The sequence below is a fragment of the Cetorhinus maximus genome, chromosome 1, assembly GCF_964194155.1.
Source record: "Cetorhinus maximus chromosome 1, sCetMax3.hap1.1, whole genome shotgun sequence".
Classification (NCBI taxonomy): domain Eukaryota; kingdom Metazoa; phylum Chordata; class Chondrichthyes; order Lamniformes; family Cetorhinidae; genus Cetorhinus; species Cetorhinus maximus.
In genome coordinates, this window is record NC_135879.1 from 199615013 (window position 1) to 199633278 (window position 18266).

The following is an 18266-nucleotide window of genomic DNA, read 5'->3' on the forward strand; positions in this document are numbered from 1 at the left end:
GCCCCTGGCCTGACCCCTTGAGGAGAAAGGGAATCTGGAGTGAGATCGAGCTGGCCTGCACCCCTCTCACGTTGACACTGTTGGAAGCCTACTATTGTGTCAGCAATGGAGTTCAGCCTGTGCGTAGTGCAGCACCGGTGTCCTGGACCAAGGTCTCCATGGGAGCCACCATCCTACCAGTGTTGACCTCAATGCGTTAGCATGCCGGCACCACCTCAGCCTGAAAGCGGACGGATTCCTCCATCGTGCCTTGCAATCAGAGGAGTGCAGCAGACATCCCTTCCTGATGTTCCTGAGCTTGCCTTTGCAGCTCCAGCAACTGAGGTATGAGTGAGTCCTGAGGCTTGTCATCTGACTTGGACTCAGCAGATTTCTGGCCTCCAGCAGTCCTCCGAGTGCCAGAAACCTGGAAGTCCCTGCCCCCACCTGCTGTGAATCAAACAGTGGGATGTAGTCACCAGATTGAGAGTCCGAGGGTACTCTAGAACTAGGTCCCACTGAGGTGTGCGTCTCTGCGCTGGTGGAGGATGTGGGTGAGCACTGTGACAGGTCTTCAACTAAGGCATCATCAGATTCTTCTTCCGAGTTGCCTTAGGGGCTTGACTCGAGGACCTAGCTCATGCATCCCTCGGCTGCTTCCCAGATGTGCCTGCGAAAGCCCGGAGAGATAATTAGTGCATGGCAGGGGACTGTGGAACAGGGGAACTGACTCACAGCATGGTTGTCTGATGTTGCACTGCTGGATCTTCACTTGGTAGAGCTCCGCTGACCTCAGTGACAGCGCAGGAACAGTCCCAATCATTGCCATGCAGCTGGATGGCTCTATTTTCAAAGTCTGTGAGGGCCTTGATGTCAGGCATTCCTCCACCAGTCTGTGACCTCTCTCTTTTGTTGTGTGCCAGCTTGTCCTGCATGAACACAGATGGAGAGAATGTAAGCAGGACATCTGCCAGGCCAGAGGAGAAGGATGCCTGGCATGTGTTGATGGTGAGTGGTGCCATGGACGATCCGCAAGGCAGATGGAAGTGTGTGTGAGAGAGTGAATGGTGACGTCCCTTCAACTGGCAGTGAGTGAGACTCTGTGGATGTGTGATGGGTTTGAGTGTGTGTGAGTTGAGAACGATGAGAAGAGTGACTTACCCTCGTGGAACAGAAGAGGTCATTCATCCTCTTTTGGCACTGGGTGGCTGCCCTCTTTTACAGGGCGTTGGTGCTGACCACTGCCTCCCATGCTAGATTTGACACCTTGCTCGTTGGTCTACATTCAGAGTGGGGGTAGAGGACTTCACGGCGGGCCTGTACTGTGTCCAGCAGGCGCCTGAGGGAGACACTGCTAAATTCGCAGGCAGCATGTTTCCTCCCTTCGGCAGTCATGACTTTGCAGCAGCTTCCGATCCCTTAGAGAGCGCTAGCTCTGTGCATGGGGTGCCCTTTAAATGTGGCGCCTGGCTTGAGGTGGCGGTGGGGCTGGCGAACCAGAGGCCGCCCCACCAGCATTCCGGCGTGTTTCCCCGGAATGCATTATTAATGAGGCCAGGAATGGGGCGAAAAGGCACGAAAACCTGCCATTGCGGCTGGCGGTTAAAACATTTCCAGTCTGCTACCGCACTGTGTGCAAATCTGGGACGATTCTGCCCATCACGTTTCTGTTTGAATATGTAGATGTTTTCACACTCCAGTTTGATGGCTTTGTGCATATTTGTACATTTTTTGCTATTCAGTGAGTAATTTTCTACGGTGTAATAAAGAATGTATTATTGTGTTGGTACATTTTAAGTTTGCCAGAGATAAAAGAATTAGTGGTTAGAAATAGATAGATGAATGTGAAATAGAGTAAATGGTGTTAAATGGAATCAAAATGAATCCAATTGAAAAAGATGAAAATGTATACAGGAAGATGTTTAAAAATAAGGGGTCGCTCATTTAAGACAGAGATGAGGAGAATTTTTTTCTCTGAGGGTCATGAGTGTTTGGAACTCTTCTTCAAAAGGCAGTGGAAGCAGGGTCTTTTTGAATATTTTTAAGGCAGAGCTAGATAGATTCTTGGTTAACAAGGGGGTAAAAGGTCATCAGGGTAGGCAGGAATATGGGGTTGAGGTTACAATCAGATCAGCCATGATCTTACTGAATGGTGGAGCAGGCTCGAGGGGCCGAGTGAGCTACTGCTGCTCCTAATTCATATGTTCGTATAAGATGTTATATGCTGTGGAAGTACATGAAATCAAGGGGATTGGATTTACAATGGGCAATAATATGGCCTTACAAGAACCAGCACACCCTATGAACAATTAAAAAAGGGAAATATACTAAATGACGCTAAAATGTGTGTACATAATGCACACAGCTTATCATAAAGGTATTTAATATTTTGTATTTATGTCTGTTTCCGTGCTTAGGGTAAGAGTTATGTTTGAGTTGAATGTCTAACATTGGGAGTCCTGTAAGACAGGAAATTGAAGCACACATTCAAAAGAAGTGTTTTCCACTTAGGAGATGGTGTTGGAGTTTGTTATAGAATGGAAAATTGGATGTGTGATGGCGGAGTACAATCATGACAGGTACTTTCCTGAGGTCTCAAAGTTCTCGGTAAGAACAGCACCAGCTTCTCCAACCTATTCATGTAACTGAAGTTCCATTCCTGAAACCATTCTCATAAGGCTTTTTTGGGCTCTCTCTAATGCCTTCACATCCTACCTAAATTGTGGTGCCCAGAACTGGATGCAATACTCCAGCTGAGGTCAAACCAGTTCACTATAATTTCATGGTTTTTGTAATCAATCCCTCTATTTCTAAAGCCCAGGGCCCCATATGCTTTTTAACCACTTTCTCAACCTGTCCTGCCACTTTCAATGATTTATGCACATATACCCCAAGGCCCCTCTGTTCCTGATCTCCTTTAGAATTGTGCCCTTCCTTTTATATTGTCTCTCCCTGCTCTTCCCACCAAAATGAATCACTATGCACTTCCCTGCATTAAATTCCATCTGCCACATGACTGCCCAGTCGGCCAGTTTTATGTCCTCATGTTTATCACTATCCTCCTCACGGTTCCAAATTTTGTTTCATTTCATTCAAGTGCAAAATGTTTTAGTTGACAGGCAATATGATTGGCGCAGGCTTGGTGGGCCGAAGGGCCTGTTCCTGTGCTGTACTTTTCTTTGTTCTTTGTCAGATCAGTGGTGCAAGAAAGATAAGGAGTGCTTCACAGGGGGATGGATGTGTAAGACATGGCAGAAGACAATGGGACAATTGTGAGAGCTGACAGCAAGTGTGAACATGGGCAATACACTCAGTAGTGAAGCAACTGGAGGGAGCTAAGAGGCAGGACACAGGTGCTCAGGGTAGCAAGAGAGATGAGAAGGAGGGGGAAAGAGGAAAAAAATGGCTGTTCAGTTTGGGCAGTAGGTGAGAGCAGCAAAGGCAAAGAACTGGTGCTTGAGGTGGCAAAAGATAGAAATGGCGAATGGGAACAGGAGAAGCAATAGGTGCTCTGGCCCAGTTGAGCACAGACACAGTTGAAAGGATCAGGGAAAGGCACAAATGCTAATTGAGGGCAGAGAGAGATGGTGGAACTGAACAATAGGGTTGCTTGGAGTGGTGAGGAGAGAGTTATGAAGTATAATTCTTTCCTTTGATTTTCTAGAATGAGAAATCAATAGGGTTTTCAATATAGAAAGCCTTACTTTATTTAACAACATACACTACTGTTTAAAAAATAGATCTTTCCATTGCAAGGAATTCCTTATCCGACTCTGTGCCACAAAAAGCCAGATTTCTGCTGTCAGAGAACTACTTTTTGAAGTATGCAAGAAATTTAAAGTCAATTTTTGCCCTTAGGAGTCTAGATGGGGTGGCAACATAAAACCATAAAACCACCTATTAACTTGAAGTCATCAGTTAGGACGCCTCCGAAATACTGTGAAAACAATCTAAAAGGCTCAAGCAAAGGTGAGGGAAATGAATAGGTAGCTTCAAGCTAACAAAAAAAAAGCCAAAACAGGCATAACACAGAGGATGCACAAGATGTAGTTGAAACGTTTAATATATTTAGGTTAAACTTTAAGAAATATTAAGATCAAATTATCCAAAAATTATGCAGCTAGATTGTACAAAATTTATACTAAAAGATACAAGGTGGATACATACTGTGTCCTTGATATTAATCGGGCACTTGTATTCACACAGCAGTTGAACAATGGAAATAGAACCACTTCCAGCTAGAAATTAGAAAAGAGTTATTACTATATTCTTATTCATTAATCATGTTTTCTTCAATTTATATATATATATATATATTTTAAAAATCATATTTTTATTTTATACCACAAGTATGAGACAAAAATAGAGGATAATTTTTTCTTAAAATTATTCCAAATTTTTTTCTACGAAGCTCATTTTTTAATGTCAGAAAATATTCCAAAACCCTTGTGTTTTCTCACGGAACTCAACCTTTAATTTCAGTTTTGCGGCTCTCACAATAGCTCGTAAACACCAAAATTACAATAAAACTTATTATCTAAACTCTTTGAATGGGTTGTTGCCACTTGATCATGGAATCTTTCTGCAAATACTTGCAATTCAATGTCCTTGCTGCCTATAAAATTTAGAATACACCAACAACCTCCATTGTCACTCTAGAACTCTTGATCTCTGTGGCTCCTCATCGCGCTCTATTCTCCTGCAACGTGTCTCATTTGTAGTTCACATGCATGGAACTGCCTGAGATTGGATGGAAAAATGCGTGTCTGCAAAATGGGAATGTGTCTGAATTAGCAACTTGCGTTCCTAGCACACAAAACTCTCTGCTGAGAGGACTTAATATGAAAATTTACCCCAAGGAGCCTCCAACCCTAACCTATACTAATGACCCAGCATAGGTGAGACTTCTAACTGATCAAGTGGAAAATTGTTGACACCAACCCAATCCCATAATGCTGGAGTGCATTTGAACCTGCTGTGCCATGATACAGGTCCAATCAGACATCTTAGGCTCAAGTTGTACTGCACTTTCTGTTGGTACAAAGTGTTTTCATGTAGGCTTTCAAAGGGAACAGTATAACTCAGGAGTCAGCTATCAACCTAACTTCCAACAGCAGCAAAACAGAATGACAGCTCCTCCAGGAGGCATCACACATCTTTGCGCTGGTTGCAGTTTAATTCCAGTCGTGTGAAGTCAGATTTTAAAAGTGCTCAAGATAACCTTTGGTTCATTGAGGCAGGCCTCTGAATCTCCAGGTTACTATGCTTCTCAAACAAATAAGAGTCTTTTCAAATGTTAAGAGAAAACAGTGCTCTATTACAAGGCAGCCTCCTGTTGAGCTTATTGCGAGTTGCCAGTTATGTTGCATGCTTGCAGCTATTAGTCTTAGGCCTGTATCATGGTCATTTTTCCATCCCATCCCATGATTGTTCTTAGGATGTGGTGGACATTTGCAAGGCCGTATTTACTGCCCATCCCCAGCTGCTCTAAGGGCCTGAAGAGTCAATTCATAGTATGGGACGGAAGTCACATGTGGCCAGATTGAGTTGCGTGGCAGGTTCTCTTCTGTGAAGGACATCAGTGAGCCAGCTGAGTTTTTACGATAATCTGGTAGCATTTGTGGTTATTTTTTTTCTAGTGCCAGCCCACAATTGGCAAAATTTACTGAATCTAGTTTCACAATTTCTGCAATCATAACCACAAGACTATGGAACTGATTAATCTGCATCATATTGTGAGGTATGTATGAATCAACTCCATCGCTTTATGGTGCTTAGGTGTCATTAACAACCATGTGCAATTCTATTTGCATCCAATTTCAATCTCCTGCGTATTTAGACAGAAGCAGCAAAACATGGCAATGCATTGCTTTGAATCAGATTGCTACACATTGACCTCAAATGTAGCATTTGTGCCAGTGGAATTTTATCTTACGAGAAGTGGGGAAGGAGAGCAGCAAAAATGAAGCAACTGCATTTACTCCTCTATTCCGATAATTTAACCATTTTAATGCTGCTGTTTGGCAGCAGTGAACAACAATAGTGATTTGTATTTAAATAAACACCCTTAATGTGATAAAACGACCCAAGGCACTTCACAGAGACATCATAAAACAAAATATGACACTGAGCCACTTAAGGAGATATTAGGGCTGATGATCAAAAGCTTGGCCAAAGAGGGAGGTTTTAAGGAGTGTCTTAAAGGAGGAAAGCGAGGTGTGAGGGAAATTCCAGAGCTTAGGGCCCAGGCAGCTAAGGCACAGCCACCAATGGTGGAGCAATCAAAGTCAGGGTGCTCAAGTGACCTCACACAGATAGCGAGTGAGGGGTGAGGCCATGAAGGATTTGAAAACAAGGATAAGAATTTTAAAATTGATCTGTTGCTTAACCTGGAGCCAGTCTAGGTCAATGACCACAGGGGTGATGGTGAACAGGATTTGGTGGAATTAGGACAAGGGCAGCAGAGTTTGGATGACCTCAAGTTTACGGAGGGTAGAATGTGGGAGAAGTGTGTTAAAATAGTCAAGTCTGGAGGTAACAAAAGCATGGAAGCAGGGTGGGTTAAGCGATGTTATGAAGGTGGGTCTTCGTGAGGGTGTGAGTACAAAGTTCAACTCAGGAGTCAAATATAACACAAACAATATGGTTCAGCTTCAGATGCAGTCGGGGAGACGGATGGTGTAGGTGGGAAGGGAGCGGAGTTTGCGACGGGGACTGAAAACAATGACTTCCATATTCCTCATGTTTAAGTGGAGGAAATTTCTGCTCATCCAATACTGTATATCAGACAAACTGCTGAACAATTTAGAGACAGTGGAGTTGAGAAAGGTGGTGGTGAGGCAAAGCTGGGTGTCACAGCATATATAATGTGTTTTTGGATGATGTCACCGCTGGGCAGGATGTAGTTGAAAAATAGGAGGGGACCAAGGACAGATCCTTGGGGGACACCAGAGATTACTGTGCATCAACGGAAGAGGAGGCATTGATGGTGATTCCCTGGCCATGATCAGATAGATAAGAATGGAACCAGGTGCGTGCAGTACCACCCAACTGAGGAGAGAGATGAGGCAAAATTTTTTTACTCAAGAGGGTCGTGAGTCTTTGGAACTCTCATCCTGAAAAGGTAGTGGAAGCAGAGTCTTTGAATATTTTTAAGGTAAATGTGGATAGATTCCTGGTAAGCAAGGGGGTGATAGGTTATCTGGGGTAGGCGGGATGCAGATTTCAGGTTACCATCAGATCAGCCATGACCTTATTAAATGGCGGAGCAGGCTCGAGGGGCTGAATGGCCTACATAGAAACATAAAAAATAGGAGCAGGAGTAACTTACCTTCTGACTCCCCAAAGCCTGTCCACAAGTCAGAAGTGTGATGGAATACTCTCCACTTGCCTAGATGAGTGCAGCTTCAACAACACTCACAAAGCTAGACATCATCCAGGTCAAAGCAGTCTGCTTGATCGGCACCCCATTCACTCCCTTCACCACTGACACATAGTGGCAGCAGTGTGCACCATTCACAAGATATACTGTAGCAACTCACCAAGGTTCCTTTGACAGCACCTTCCAAACTCGCAACCACTGCCACCTAGAGCGACAAGGGCAGATGTGTGGGAACACCACCGCCTGCACGTTCCCCTCCAAGTCACACACTGTCCTGACTTGGAACCATACCCCTTCACTGTCACAGGATCAAAATCCTGGAACTCCTGTCCTAGCCGCACTATAGTGTAATGTGCATGAGATGGACTGCAGTGGTTCAAGATGGTGGCTCACCTCCACCTTCTCAAGGGCAATTAGGGATGGGCAACAAATGCTGGACTTGCCAGTGACAACCAAATTCCATGAAAGAATTAACAAAAAAAAGTTGGCCAGCTGCTCCTATATGTCCAATATGTGAGAGCAGCCGGCTGGTGGCATACAAATAAGGTCAGTACTGATTTTAACTCCAATGACGACTCCCACATAGGACTGCCACCACTCTTGTTGGGGATGGGTGAAATCAACCTTAGAGTGTTCCTCATGCTTTTCAGAATATTTGCAGATTAGCATTTAGTCTCTCAGTATATCATGAACAATGTATTTAAATAAATAATATTCCTTACCTGCATGGTGCAAGGCTGTCTTCCCGTTGCTGTCAGCACATTCCACAGGACACTTGTACTATTAAGAAGAAACATGGAGTGAGAGAAATTTGTTTTAATGTTCTGCTATGTGTCTATGAACTATGTGTCTGTTTTGGATACAATAACAATGTTAGTTTAGAGGCACTTCACATTTCTTTCATTAGTCTGACATTACATCCTATAGGACTTATCTCATGCATATGATGGATATGACACAGCAGAGAGGGAAAACTAGACAGAGTGAACCTTTTTCTTGTGAAGTTAAACAATTACATACTTAATTTACTGAAGTATTTAATCTCTCAAGACTACTATACTTTAAATAACAAGTCAAATTTATGAAGTTACCTGCAACTTTTGAATGATGACATAATGATTAACTCCAAAAGTATAAAAATTAAGTTTTTGTTAAAGAGACGCAGTATAACATAATTCTAATTCTACAAAGCTTGATGGCTAAACAATGTTTTCAATTTTGATCATTTCCTATCCTCATCCTGACGAAGTAAAATTAACCAAAAGCTAAGGTCGAGACGTGTTACTGTTTAATAGCTTCAAAACGCAAACTGCACAAAGATTGGGAGGTGGACTTTCAGCTGAAATGGGACAAGAGGCACTGTGCAACAAGACGAAATAACTAACCATGTCCCCTTTTAGATGAAAGATGGAGACATTCCAATGTACCCAGTCCATCTGATGCCACATTTACATTGTACATCTGCAGCTGAAGTCAAACCTTGTCTTCCCCCATTCCAACCTTAAAAATTCTTAAATTGCCAATACCAGGCCAAATTCAACCTTACAGGCCTCCTATAATCATTCACTGTCCTGTGTGGCATTTGCAGTTGAAGTTCAGACAATAGACTAGCCACCTTCTGGCCTTAATAAAAACTCACAGGCCCCCTCCTACACTGGCACTTTCCTTTTGCTACTGATTAATGAGTTACCTGGCTTATCTGGTTTTCTGGTTTATAGACCGGCGGTACAGAAACCAGTGTAAATCACACACTATATGAGTTTGAACAACATGCACAGAGCTCTACCACCCACCTCAAAACCAATCAATCAATCAGAGTTGGACTGATTAATGAGTACTCCCCACTTGCCATGTTACAGAATCTGGTTTGATGATAGATGTTAGCCAGGCAACATTTGTACTTTGGAAGAAATAGATTTAGTCCTTTTTTGTCTGTTTTTGTTTTCTCCACATTAAACACTGGCACTTGGCAGTTTTAGCTAGTTGTTATTTTCAATGATTGCATTAATTTTATCTACATCAGCACGTAGTGAGGAGGGAGTGTCACAAAACCATATTAAAACAAAGTCAACTTTTATGTTTAGTAGAGCTTTTAAACAGGTTATGAATTTTAATCCTTATTACTGTTTTTCTGCTTAAAACCATAGATGCTAAGCCCTGCTTCCATCCTCGTTGGTCTTCTTTTTTTCCAGACTCATCCAACAAGCTTGCCTTAATAGAAAGGATGGGTCAGGAGGGAGTAAAGTAGAGAACAGCAGAAGTTAAAAAAACAAATAGGAATGATGAGTAAGCCATAATAAAAGAATGAAAGAAAATTAATTAAAATAGATTGATACCTAAATCAGAAAGAAACTGAAAAGAGAAAAAAGATCAGTTTTGAGTGTCAAAAAGACAGCAACAGAGAGGGAGATTAAAAGAGAGGGATTTGAGAAGGTGGGACAAGGGTGAATAAGAGCAGAAAAGAGATGAAAAGTGAGAGAGTGGAAGACAAAGAAAGATGGTGAGTGAGAAAGAGAGGAGAGTTGGGGTGGGAGGAGGGCCATGCAACTAGGCTGAGAGTGTGAGGAAACACGCAGGCAGGCAAAAGAGGGAAGGAGGGCAGCAAGTGGAAATTGAGAGCAGAGGAAATAGGACCAAGTAGGAAATAGGAAGACACAGAAAGAGAGAAAAGGAGAATGAAGAACTGTACAGAAATATAACCTTATAATTCTCCCTCAGAAAGATCAATTACTAAACGCTATAATTTGACCATGAGTGAGGCTAATAACCTATGTTGCAACTGCATTTGCAAAGGGCCACATGATGCATCTCTCAAGCATAAGTGACTGAAAGATTCACTGATGTGTGGGGCAATACTGGAAAATTGCAAAGTCTTACTATATCAGAAATGTATTGGCCAATTGGAAATTAATATTAGAACAGACAATTTTCTAAAAAAAAATTGTCCTTAAATTTTAAAACATTATTTAATAAAAACAGCTGACATATGGGCACACTACAAATAATCCAGCTCCCATTCAATAATGTATTGCATTTTATATCACAGTTCTGCCAGATAAATGCTGGTATTCCATTATCTGTACCCTTGGAAGTTAAGACATTATTTAAATGATAAATTATAGATAGCAAAAACGTAAGTCACCACTACCTGAAGGATCTTCTTTACACATTCTTGGTGACTATTTTTTGAAGCAAGGTGCAGAGCATTGTAACCTACAATTCAAGCAGGGAGAGAAAGGGTTAAAAATTATTACATTAACTGCTACTTTTTAAACTGCAGAACATAAAAGTGCCACTTAAATACCAGCTCCTCAGTTTTATACGTACAAAGTGAAGCTGGATTTATAGTCTGAAATTTACAGCTAAAAATAGATTCTACTGGCAGACAAGAAACATAATCCAGAACATAACATGCATTTCATTTCTTTTCTCTGATTCAGCAACCTCCCAGCAAGAATGTCAGTAAAACTAATGGAATCCTAAGTACTGTAACAGAAGAAAGAAGTGTCCTTTGGAGGAAATGAAACAGATAATTGATTAATTGAATGGTAATGGCTACTGCAATTAAAGGAAAAAGTTGCTGAATTGAAAACCCAATGCAAGCAGTGAATGCTGGAAACCATCACATCAGTCAACATCGGAAAGATGAAGACATTAACATTGAGTGTGTAGACCCTCATCAAATCTTTAAATTATTCAGCTGATTGGTATGAGCTGAAAAAGAGACCCTGGCTTGTTCAGTATATTCACCCTTAGATTAGCTGCAAAACCAGGAAAATTCCAGGCAGACACCTTGGGCGGAATTTTCCGAGGCTGCTGGCGGCAGGCGTGATAGGTGGCGTGCGGGGAAAACATGGAGGGACCCACTTCACGACAGCGTGAAGGGAGATCGCGATCTTCCGCTCAGTCAGCCGACAACAGGCCACGTTTCCCGCCATCGGTCGGCAGGGAGCTCATTGTAATACATTAGCATATAATTAAAAGGCCATCCTGCCAGGCTCTTGGAACCCCGCCAATTCGTCTGTACACGTCGGCTGGAAAGCACGCCGACGTGTTTCACAACAGCATTACAGGCAACGTGAACTTAGTGGCCTTCGCTTTGGGGCAACTGAGCAGCAGCGTTCTCCACGACTTGCCTGTTCTATACAGGCCTCAAGGGTGCCGAGGCGGGGGTGGAAACTGATGCCTGGACCCGCAGGCGACTGCTGAGGGGTGAGGGTGTCAAGTGCTGACCAGCTCTGAGGGGATTGCTGAAGGTGGCCGGCAGGGGGGTCCAGTGCTGCCCTGGCGCTGCATCCCGCGCACAGGCTGGGGGCAGGGTAAGTGAGGGAATTGGCCACGCATTAGGGATAACTGTATAAACTGACCATGCCTCTGTAACTGAGGCACATCAGGCACAGCCAAAGTGGTATGACTGCAGTCTGGATCCTAGCCTGCCTGCTCATGCAAGCAATGCGGCAGCACCAAAGAGCTACTAAGCACTCCATTCCTTACCTACCCCCATACCCCCACCCCCCTCAGGCACAGACTTCAAGTCTGCCACCACTTTATTGGACCGTGAGGCAGTTGGACTACACACGTTGTACAACCTCCTCGCCAACATTGGCCATGTATCAGTCACTGCTGGAGGTGCTCACAGCCCCTTGCAATCTCAGCATCCCAGTTCGGACCAGTGTACCCCATGTCGCAGGCTGATAGGGCAGCCATGCAGCGCACTCATCTCTGGCCATCCGAGGGGTGACCAGCACTCTCCGGAAAGCATTAAGAGGCGGTCACACAGGGCCAAGAAAGGTGCTGTGTACAGCCATGATAACCACGTCCCTCTCTCTCTTTCATGCTGCAGGAGGACCACGTCAGGATCATGGATCCTGGTGACCTAGCTGTATGCCTGATGGCCCACAGAGACCGTAGAAGATGGAGGAGAGAGTGACTGAGGCTCCTGGCTGCGCAAAGGCAGGAGCAGCACCCTCATGAAGAAATGGCCGCAGAGGCTCCCGCACATGATGCCCAGGAGCAACAGCGAGCCGTGGCTGGTTGGCACCTAGTGACACCCAGGTTCTATAGACGTCACCTGCCATTCCTGCAGATGACTGAGAACCAGTGTCACTGACGACTGCGCATGTCTAGGGACCTGATGGCCCATATCGGCCACTTACTGCAGAACTAGGTGCCAAAGGGACATGGAGGGCATCCACTGCTAGCGCTCAATTTCTATGTCAGTGGCTCCTTTCAGGGCTCCACAGGTGACCTCTGTGGGATTTCACAATCCGCCACTCACAAATGTGTCCATCAGGTCATGGATGCCATCTTCTCCATGACACACAACTTTGTGCATTTGCCCAAGACCGAGACAGCCAGGATGCAAGGGCCATTGGATTCGCCCTAATCTCAGGGTTCCCACAGGTGTAGGATGCGATTCACTGCACTCATGTGATGCTCAGGTCTCTGTCACTACACTCAGTGGACTTCATCAACCGCAAGGGCTTCCACTCACTGAACGTGCAGCTGGTATGCGACCACCAGAAACGTATCCTGCAGGTATGTGCACAGTTTCCAGGGAGTGTGCACGATGTCTACATCCTGAGTCGTTCACAAATCCCTGCAGTCTTCCAGGGTCCACAGACGCTGCAGGGATGGCTCCTTGGGGACAAGGGCTACCTGCAGAAGCCGTGGCTGATGACATCCATGCAGCGGCCTCAGACTGCAGCAGAGTGACGCTACAATGAGGCTCATGCAGCAGCTCGCAACTTGGTGGAGCTGACCATTGGGAGGCTGAAGATGCGGTTCCGGTGCCTGGGCCAGTCTGGTGGAGCCCTGCAATACAGTCCGCAGAGGGTATCACACATCGTCGTCAACTGCTGCACTCTTTACAACCTGGCGCTTCAACAGGGTGAGGAGCTGGCTGAGGAGGAGCTGCACAGCTCATCAGAACAAGGACCTATATGCGGGGAGACATTCTTGGGAGTTTATTGACAACAGTGAACATTATGTACAAGTGATTAACACCCGTGCCCAGGCTGTGCAGCTAATTCTCCTTCACTTCCTGCACACCCTTCCCTTCCTTGCCCTCGCCCGGACATGCCCTGGTGTGCCTTGTTGCTGTCCGGCGGCCGAGGTCCCCGTTGGGGAGCCCTCGATGGAGGTGTCTCCCGCTTTCCATCGGGGATCTGGGCTGGAGTGTGTTGCATGCAGCAGCCCCGTACAACCACAGGATATATCGGTTCACGGACTCCGGCACTTTTTGAGGTCTTGTAGAGTCTGTGGACCACGTTTATATAGGGTGTTGTAGGCTGCACTCCTTTTTCAGTTATTTAAAAAACCTTTTATTGATGTTTTGCTTGCACTTCAGCCCCACGCTCCTGATCTACAGGCACCTGGTGCAGAGGGGGGCCAAGAGGGAGGAGGGCCTCCTTGTGAAACTGCTCCTGGGCCTGGCCAAGTTGGCCATTAACAGGTCCAGGCAGCTGGCAATCGAGGGGGTGGTCTAACCCGACTGTCTGCCCCTCTTCCGTGGCTACGTTCATGGCCGTGTGTCCCTGGAGAGGGAGCACGCGGTGTCTGCCTGCACCATCGAGGCCTTCCGTGCCCGGTGGGCACTGCGGGGACTGGGGTGCTTTATCGACCCCTTTAATCACATTTTGACTTGGCGTTTGGAAGTTTTCTTTAAAATTTGTTTTTGGTTTTGCAGTTCCTTAATTTAGGGGCTGTGTTTATTTTGTCCCTCAGTTTTGTTAATTTGGTTTGATTGGTTGGCTCTGAAAGAGTTAATTTCCTAACCCTGCCACTACATCTTGGTGCTCCCCGGACATCCACAGCAGAGGTGGAGGCAGCCTGCTGACCGCTATGTCCTGTCTGTGATTACTTTGGCGGGCGTCCTCTGGAAGGCCCCGGCCTACTTTCAGGGTCCTGCTGTGTGGAGTGGCACCCTCTTTGGCCTGTGAAGCTGGATCTGCGAAGGTCACAGGAAGAGGGATTCGGGAGGGCCAGTCACTCCCAGAGTCACCTTGTGGTTGGCCCCGGAGTGTGCCCCTGCTGATCCTGCTCCCTATGAGTGCCCGAGAACCCCTGGCTAACTCAGTGAGCAGAAGGGGTGGCTGGAGTGAGATTGAGCTGCCAAGTACCCCTCTCGCGTACACACGTTGGAGGCCAACTACGACATCAGTGATGGAATTAAGCCCGTGCAGCAGTGCAGGAGTGACATCCTGGTCCAAGATCTCCATGGCATCCGCCATTCTGCCAGCGTTGACCTCAGTGCATTGCAATTCCGGCGCTGTCATCTCAGCCTGAAGACAGATGGACTCCTCTATCGTGCCTTGCAATTTGAGGAATGCAGTGGACATCCCTACCTGTTGTTCCCTAGCATTCCTTTGCAGCTGCAGCAACTGTGACATGACCGGGTCCAGAGGCTCGTCATCTGGTTCGGACTCAGTAGCGTTCTGGCCTCCAGCAGTCCTCCAAGTACCGGGGGCCTGGGAAGTCCCTGTCTCTGCCTTCTGTGGATTGGAAAGTGCGATGTTCACCAGATTGTGATCCTGAGGCTACTCTAAATCTAGGCGTGTGTCTCTGTGCTGGTGGAGGGTGTGGGTGAGCACTGTGACAGGACCTCAGGGAGGGTGCCTTCAGATTCCTCTTCAGAGGTTTCTTCGGAGCTTGCTTAGAGGATCTGGGTCGTGGACTCTGTCGGCTGCTTCCCAGATGTGCCTGCGAAAGCACGGGCAGATAATTAGTGCATGGCAGTGGCCTGTGAAAGAGGACACATCACTCACAGCATGGTTGTCTGATGGATGTTGCACTGCTGGATCCTACTTGGTAGAGTAGCGCCAACCTCACCATCAGCACAGGACCGGTCCCAGTCATCGACGGCCAGCTGGATGGCTCTGTTTACGAATTCTGTGAGAATTCTGAATTCCGGCATCCCTCCACCTGTCTGTGACCTTTCCCTCCTATTGTGAGCCAGTTTGTCCTGCATGGGTAGAAATGGGGAGAATGTATCAGGATGCCTGCTGGGCCAGATGATAAGTATACCTGGCCTGTGTGGGTAGTCAATGGTCCCATGGATGGGATGAGGACAATGACGGTGTGTGTGAAAGAAATGGTGATGTCCTTGCACTTGCAGTGAATGAGGGCCCTGTGGGTGTGTGACGGGTTTGAGTGTGTGTGAGTTGGGAGTGATGAAAAGAGTGACTTACCCTGACGGAATGGAAGAGATCATTCATCCTTTTGTGGCACTGGGTGGCTGTCCTCCTCTGCAGGGCGTTCGCGTTGACCACCACTGCCACCATCTCCCAAGCCAGGTTGGTGACATTGCTCCTCATCCTGCAACCAGAGAGGGGGTAGAGCACATCCCGGAGGGCCTCCACGGCATCCAGCTTGAGAGACCCATCGTTGAAGCGGGGGGGCTGCAGTCTCTTTTCCTTTGCTGGCTATGTCTCCTAGGCAGCGACTGAGCTGGGGGGGAAATTCAGGAGCGGGTGCATGTGGGCGCGCCGCCATTTTACGTGGGTGGGCCAATCACGGCCCACCCAGCATGACGCCCACCAGGAAACGCTATGTGCTCCCTATGTGGGCGGGGGGGGATTCCCTAAGCCAAGAGTGTGCTCTTTCGTGCATGCGCACAAGAGAGTACACTCATCTCCCTGAGGCTAAGTGCTGCCTCAGGGAGATCGGCGCCAAATTCAAAAATGTGAAATATAGACAAATAAAATTTCCCTGACATGTCCCCTCATGTAACACTGTCACATGAGTTGGGACATGTCCATCACTTCTAATTAAACTTTTAGTAAGTTTTTAAAAACCTACATGAAACCTCATCCCGCCCGTGGATGAGGTTTCATGCTTTTTCTGAAGCCCGCCAGGGCTCCCAGCCTGCCCGCCAACCTTAAGGTTGGATGGGCAGGTCCATTAACTACTTCAATTAGTTTTTAAATGGCCTCAATTGACCGTTGACAGGTTGGCTGGAGCACAGCTGATTCGACCTGAAAATTGAAATGATGCGGGGTGACCTCGGGAGCCTCTGCTCGATGTCATCCTGCGTCATTTTACGCGTCGGTGAGGGGGCCCTGCCCCTGGCTCACCAAACTCAATATCCTGCCCCTGGTGGCGATGAGTGCTTTGGTGGCGGCTGCCTTTTAAAGATGATGGCCGGCGTGATGGCAAGAGGGCAAATGAGAGCCCGCCTGCCAGGGGAACGGCATGCTTTGTGAGAGTGAATATATAATGAGGCGGGCTCGGGAAGATTCGGTGTGAAAACCCGCCACTTATAGGGGCTGGTAGGAGTCCATTTTGCCCACGCATTAGCACTTAGTGCAATTCTGGGAAAATTCAGCCCCTTGTGCTGGCCATTGAAAGTTCTCAGCTCAGGAACAGTCAGGCTGGAAAAAATTCGTAAAGCAGAGATTTTGTTACAATACTCGAACGTAGCTTTCTTCAGGATGCTCTGAAGGGAGCTTTGGTGGAGATTTATTTTTGCAGACACACAATTACGTACAGTTTTAAGATAAATAATCCAGTTTTGAAATAAATAATCCAGTAAAATTGTTAGAATACAATAGTGCCATGGAATTGTGGGAATATGCACTAGTACCCATAATTCCTCATGAAGGTTTTGACAGCTGTGAGGGTAACATATAGCAGAAGTAAATGATTGTTTGAATGAAAAGAATAGATAGGACCTGGAGTTTGGATGGGAATTTTGGGTTAAACAGAATTAAAAAATGAGAATAATTTGGCCATTGTGCTCTTTGAAAGAGCTATCCAATTAATCCCACTCTCTTTCTCATTCTCCATAGCCATACAATTTTTTTTTCCCTTTTCAAATATATATCTGATTTCCTTTTGAAAGTTATGACCAAATCTTTTTTTTTATTCATTCATGGGATGTGGGCATCACTGGTTAGGCCAGCATTTATTGCCCATTCCTAGCTGCCTTTGAGGTGGTGGTAGTGAGCTGCCTTCTTGAGCCGCTGCAGCCCATGCGGTGTCGTTACATCCACAGTGCTGTTAGAGAGGGTGTTCCAGGATTTTGTCCCAGCGACAGTGAAAGAATGGCGAGATATTTCCAAGTCAGGATGGTGAGTGACTTGGAGGGGAACTTCCAAGTGCTGGTGTTCACATGTATCGGCTTCCCTTGTCCTTCTAGATGGAAGTGGTCATGGGTTTGGAAGGTGCTATCTAAGGAGCCTTGGTGAATTCCTGCAGTGCATCTTTAGATGGTACACATTGTTGCCACCATGTGTCGTTGGTGGAGGGAGTGAACATTTATGGAAGGGGAGCCAATCAAGCGGGCTGCTTTGTCCTGGGTGGTGTTGAGTTTCTTGAGTGTTGTTGGAGCTGCACTCATCCAAGCAAGTTGCGAGTATTCCATCACACTCTTGGCTTGTGCCTTGTAGATGGTGGGCAGTCGTTGGGGAGTCAGGGGGTGAGTTATTCGCCACAGGATTCTTAGCCTCTGACCTGCTCTATTAGCCACAGTACTTACATGGCTAGTCCAGTTCAGCTTCTGGTCAATGGTAACCCCCAGGATGTTGATAGTGGAGGATTAAGCAATAGTAATGCCATTGAATGTCAAGAGGCGATGGTTAGGTTCTCTCTTGTTTGAGATTGTCATTGCCTGGCACTTGTGTGGCTTGAATGTTACTTGCCACTTGTCAGCCCAAGCCTGGAAGTAGTAGAGTGGCATAACTGGGTATTATTAACATATATTGGGAATTATTGGATGATGTCACTTAGAGCAATAGGGATCGGCAATAAATGCTGGCCTGGCCAGCGACGCCCACATTGTATGAATGAATTAAAAAAAAGATGCAGAACGTAAATGAGAAAGAAGAAGGCAGTCAAAAAGTGCATCTCTGGAAGTGACCCCATAGTACTGGAAGAAGAATCATTTCTGGAGTTGTGTTGGCTGCAC

General features: G+C 46.2%; 1 protein-coding gene across 5 annotated transcripts in view; it reads right to left on the bottom strand.

Moving 5' to 3' along the window:
• The window catches only part of rai14 (retinoic acid induced 14), a 249163-nt gene that overhangs the window by 70282 nt on the left and 160615 nt on the right, over positions 1–18266 (bottom strand). For 3 of the 5 annotated variants that reach the window (XM_078551684.1, XM_078551656.1, XM_078551666.1), the window contains exons 5-8: positions 10509–10573; positions 9485–9571; positions 8083–8140; positions 4147–4217 (exon numbers count right to left, since the gene is read on the bottom strand). In XM_078551684.1, the coding sequence (XP_078407810.1) occupies positions 4147–4217; positions 8083–8140; positions 9485–9571; positions 10509–10573 (281 nt within the window). The remainder of the gene's footprint in view (positions 1–4146; positions 4218–8082; positions 8141–9484; positions 9572–10508; positions 10574–18266) is intronic. The other 2 variants (XM_078551693.1, XM_078551675.1) reach the window with 1 other exon arrangement.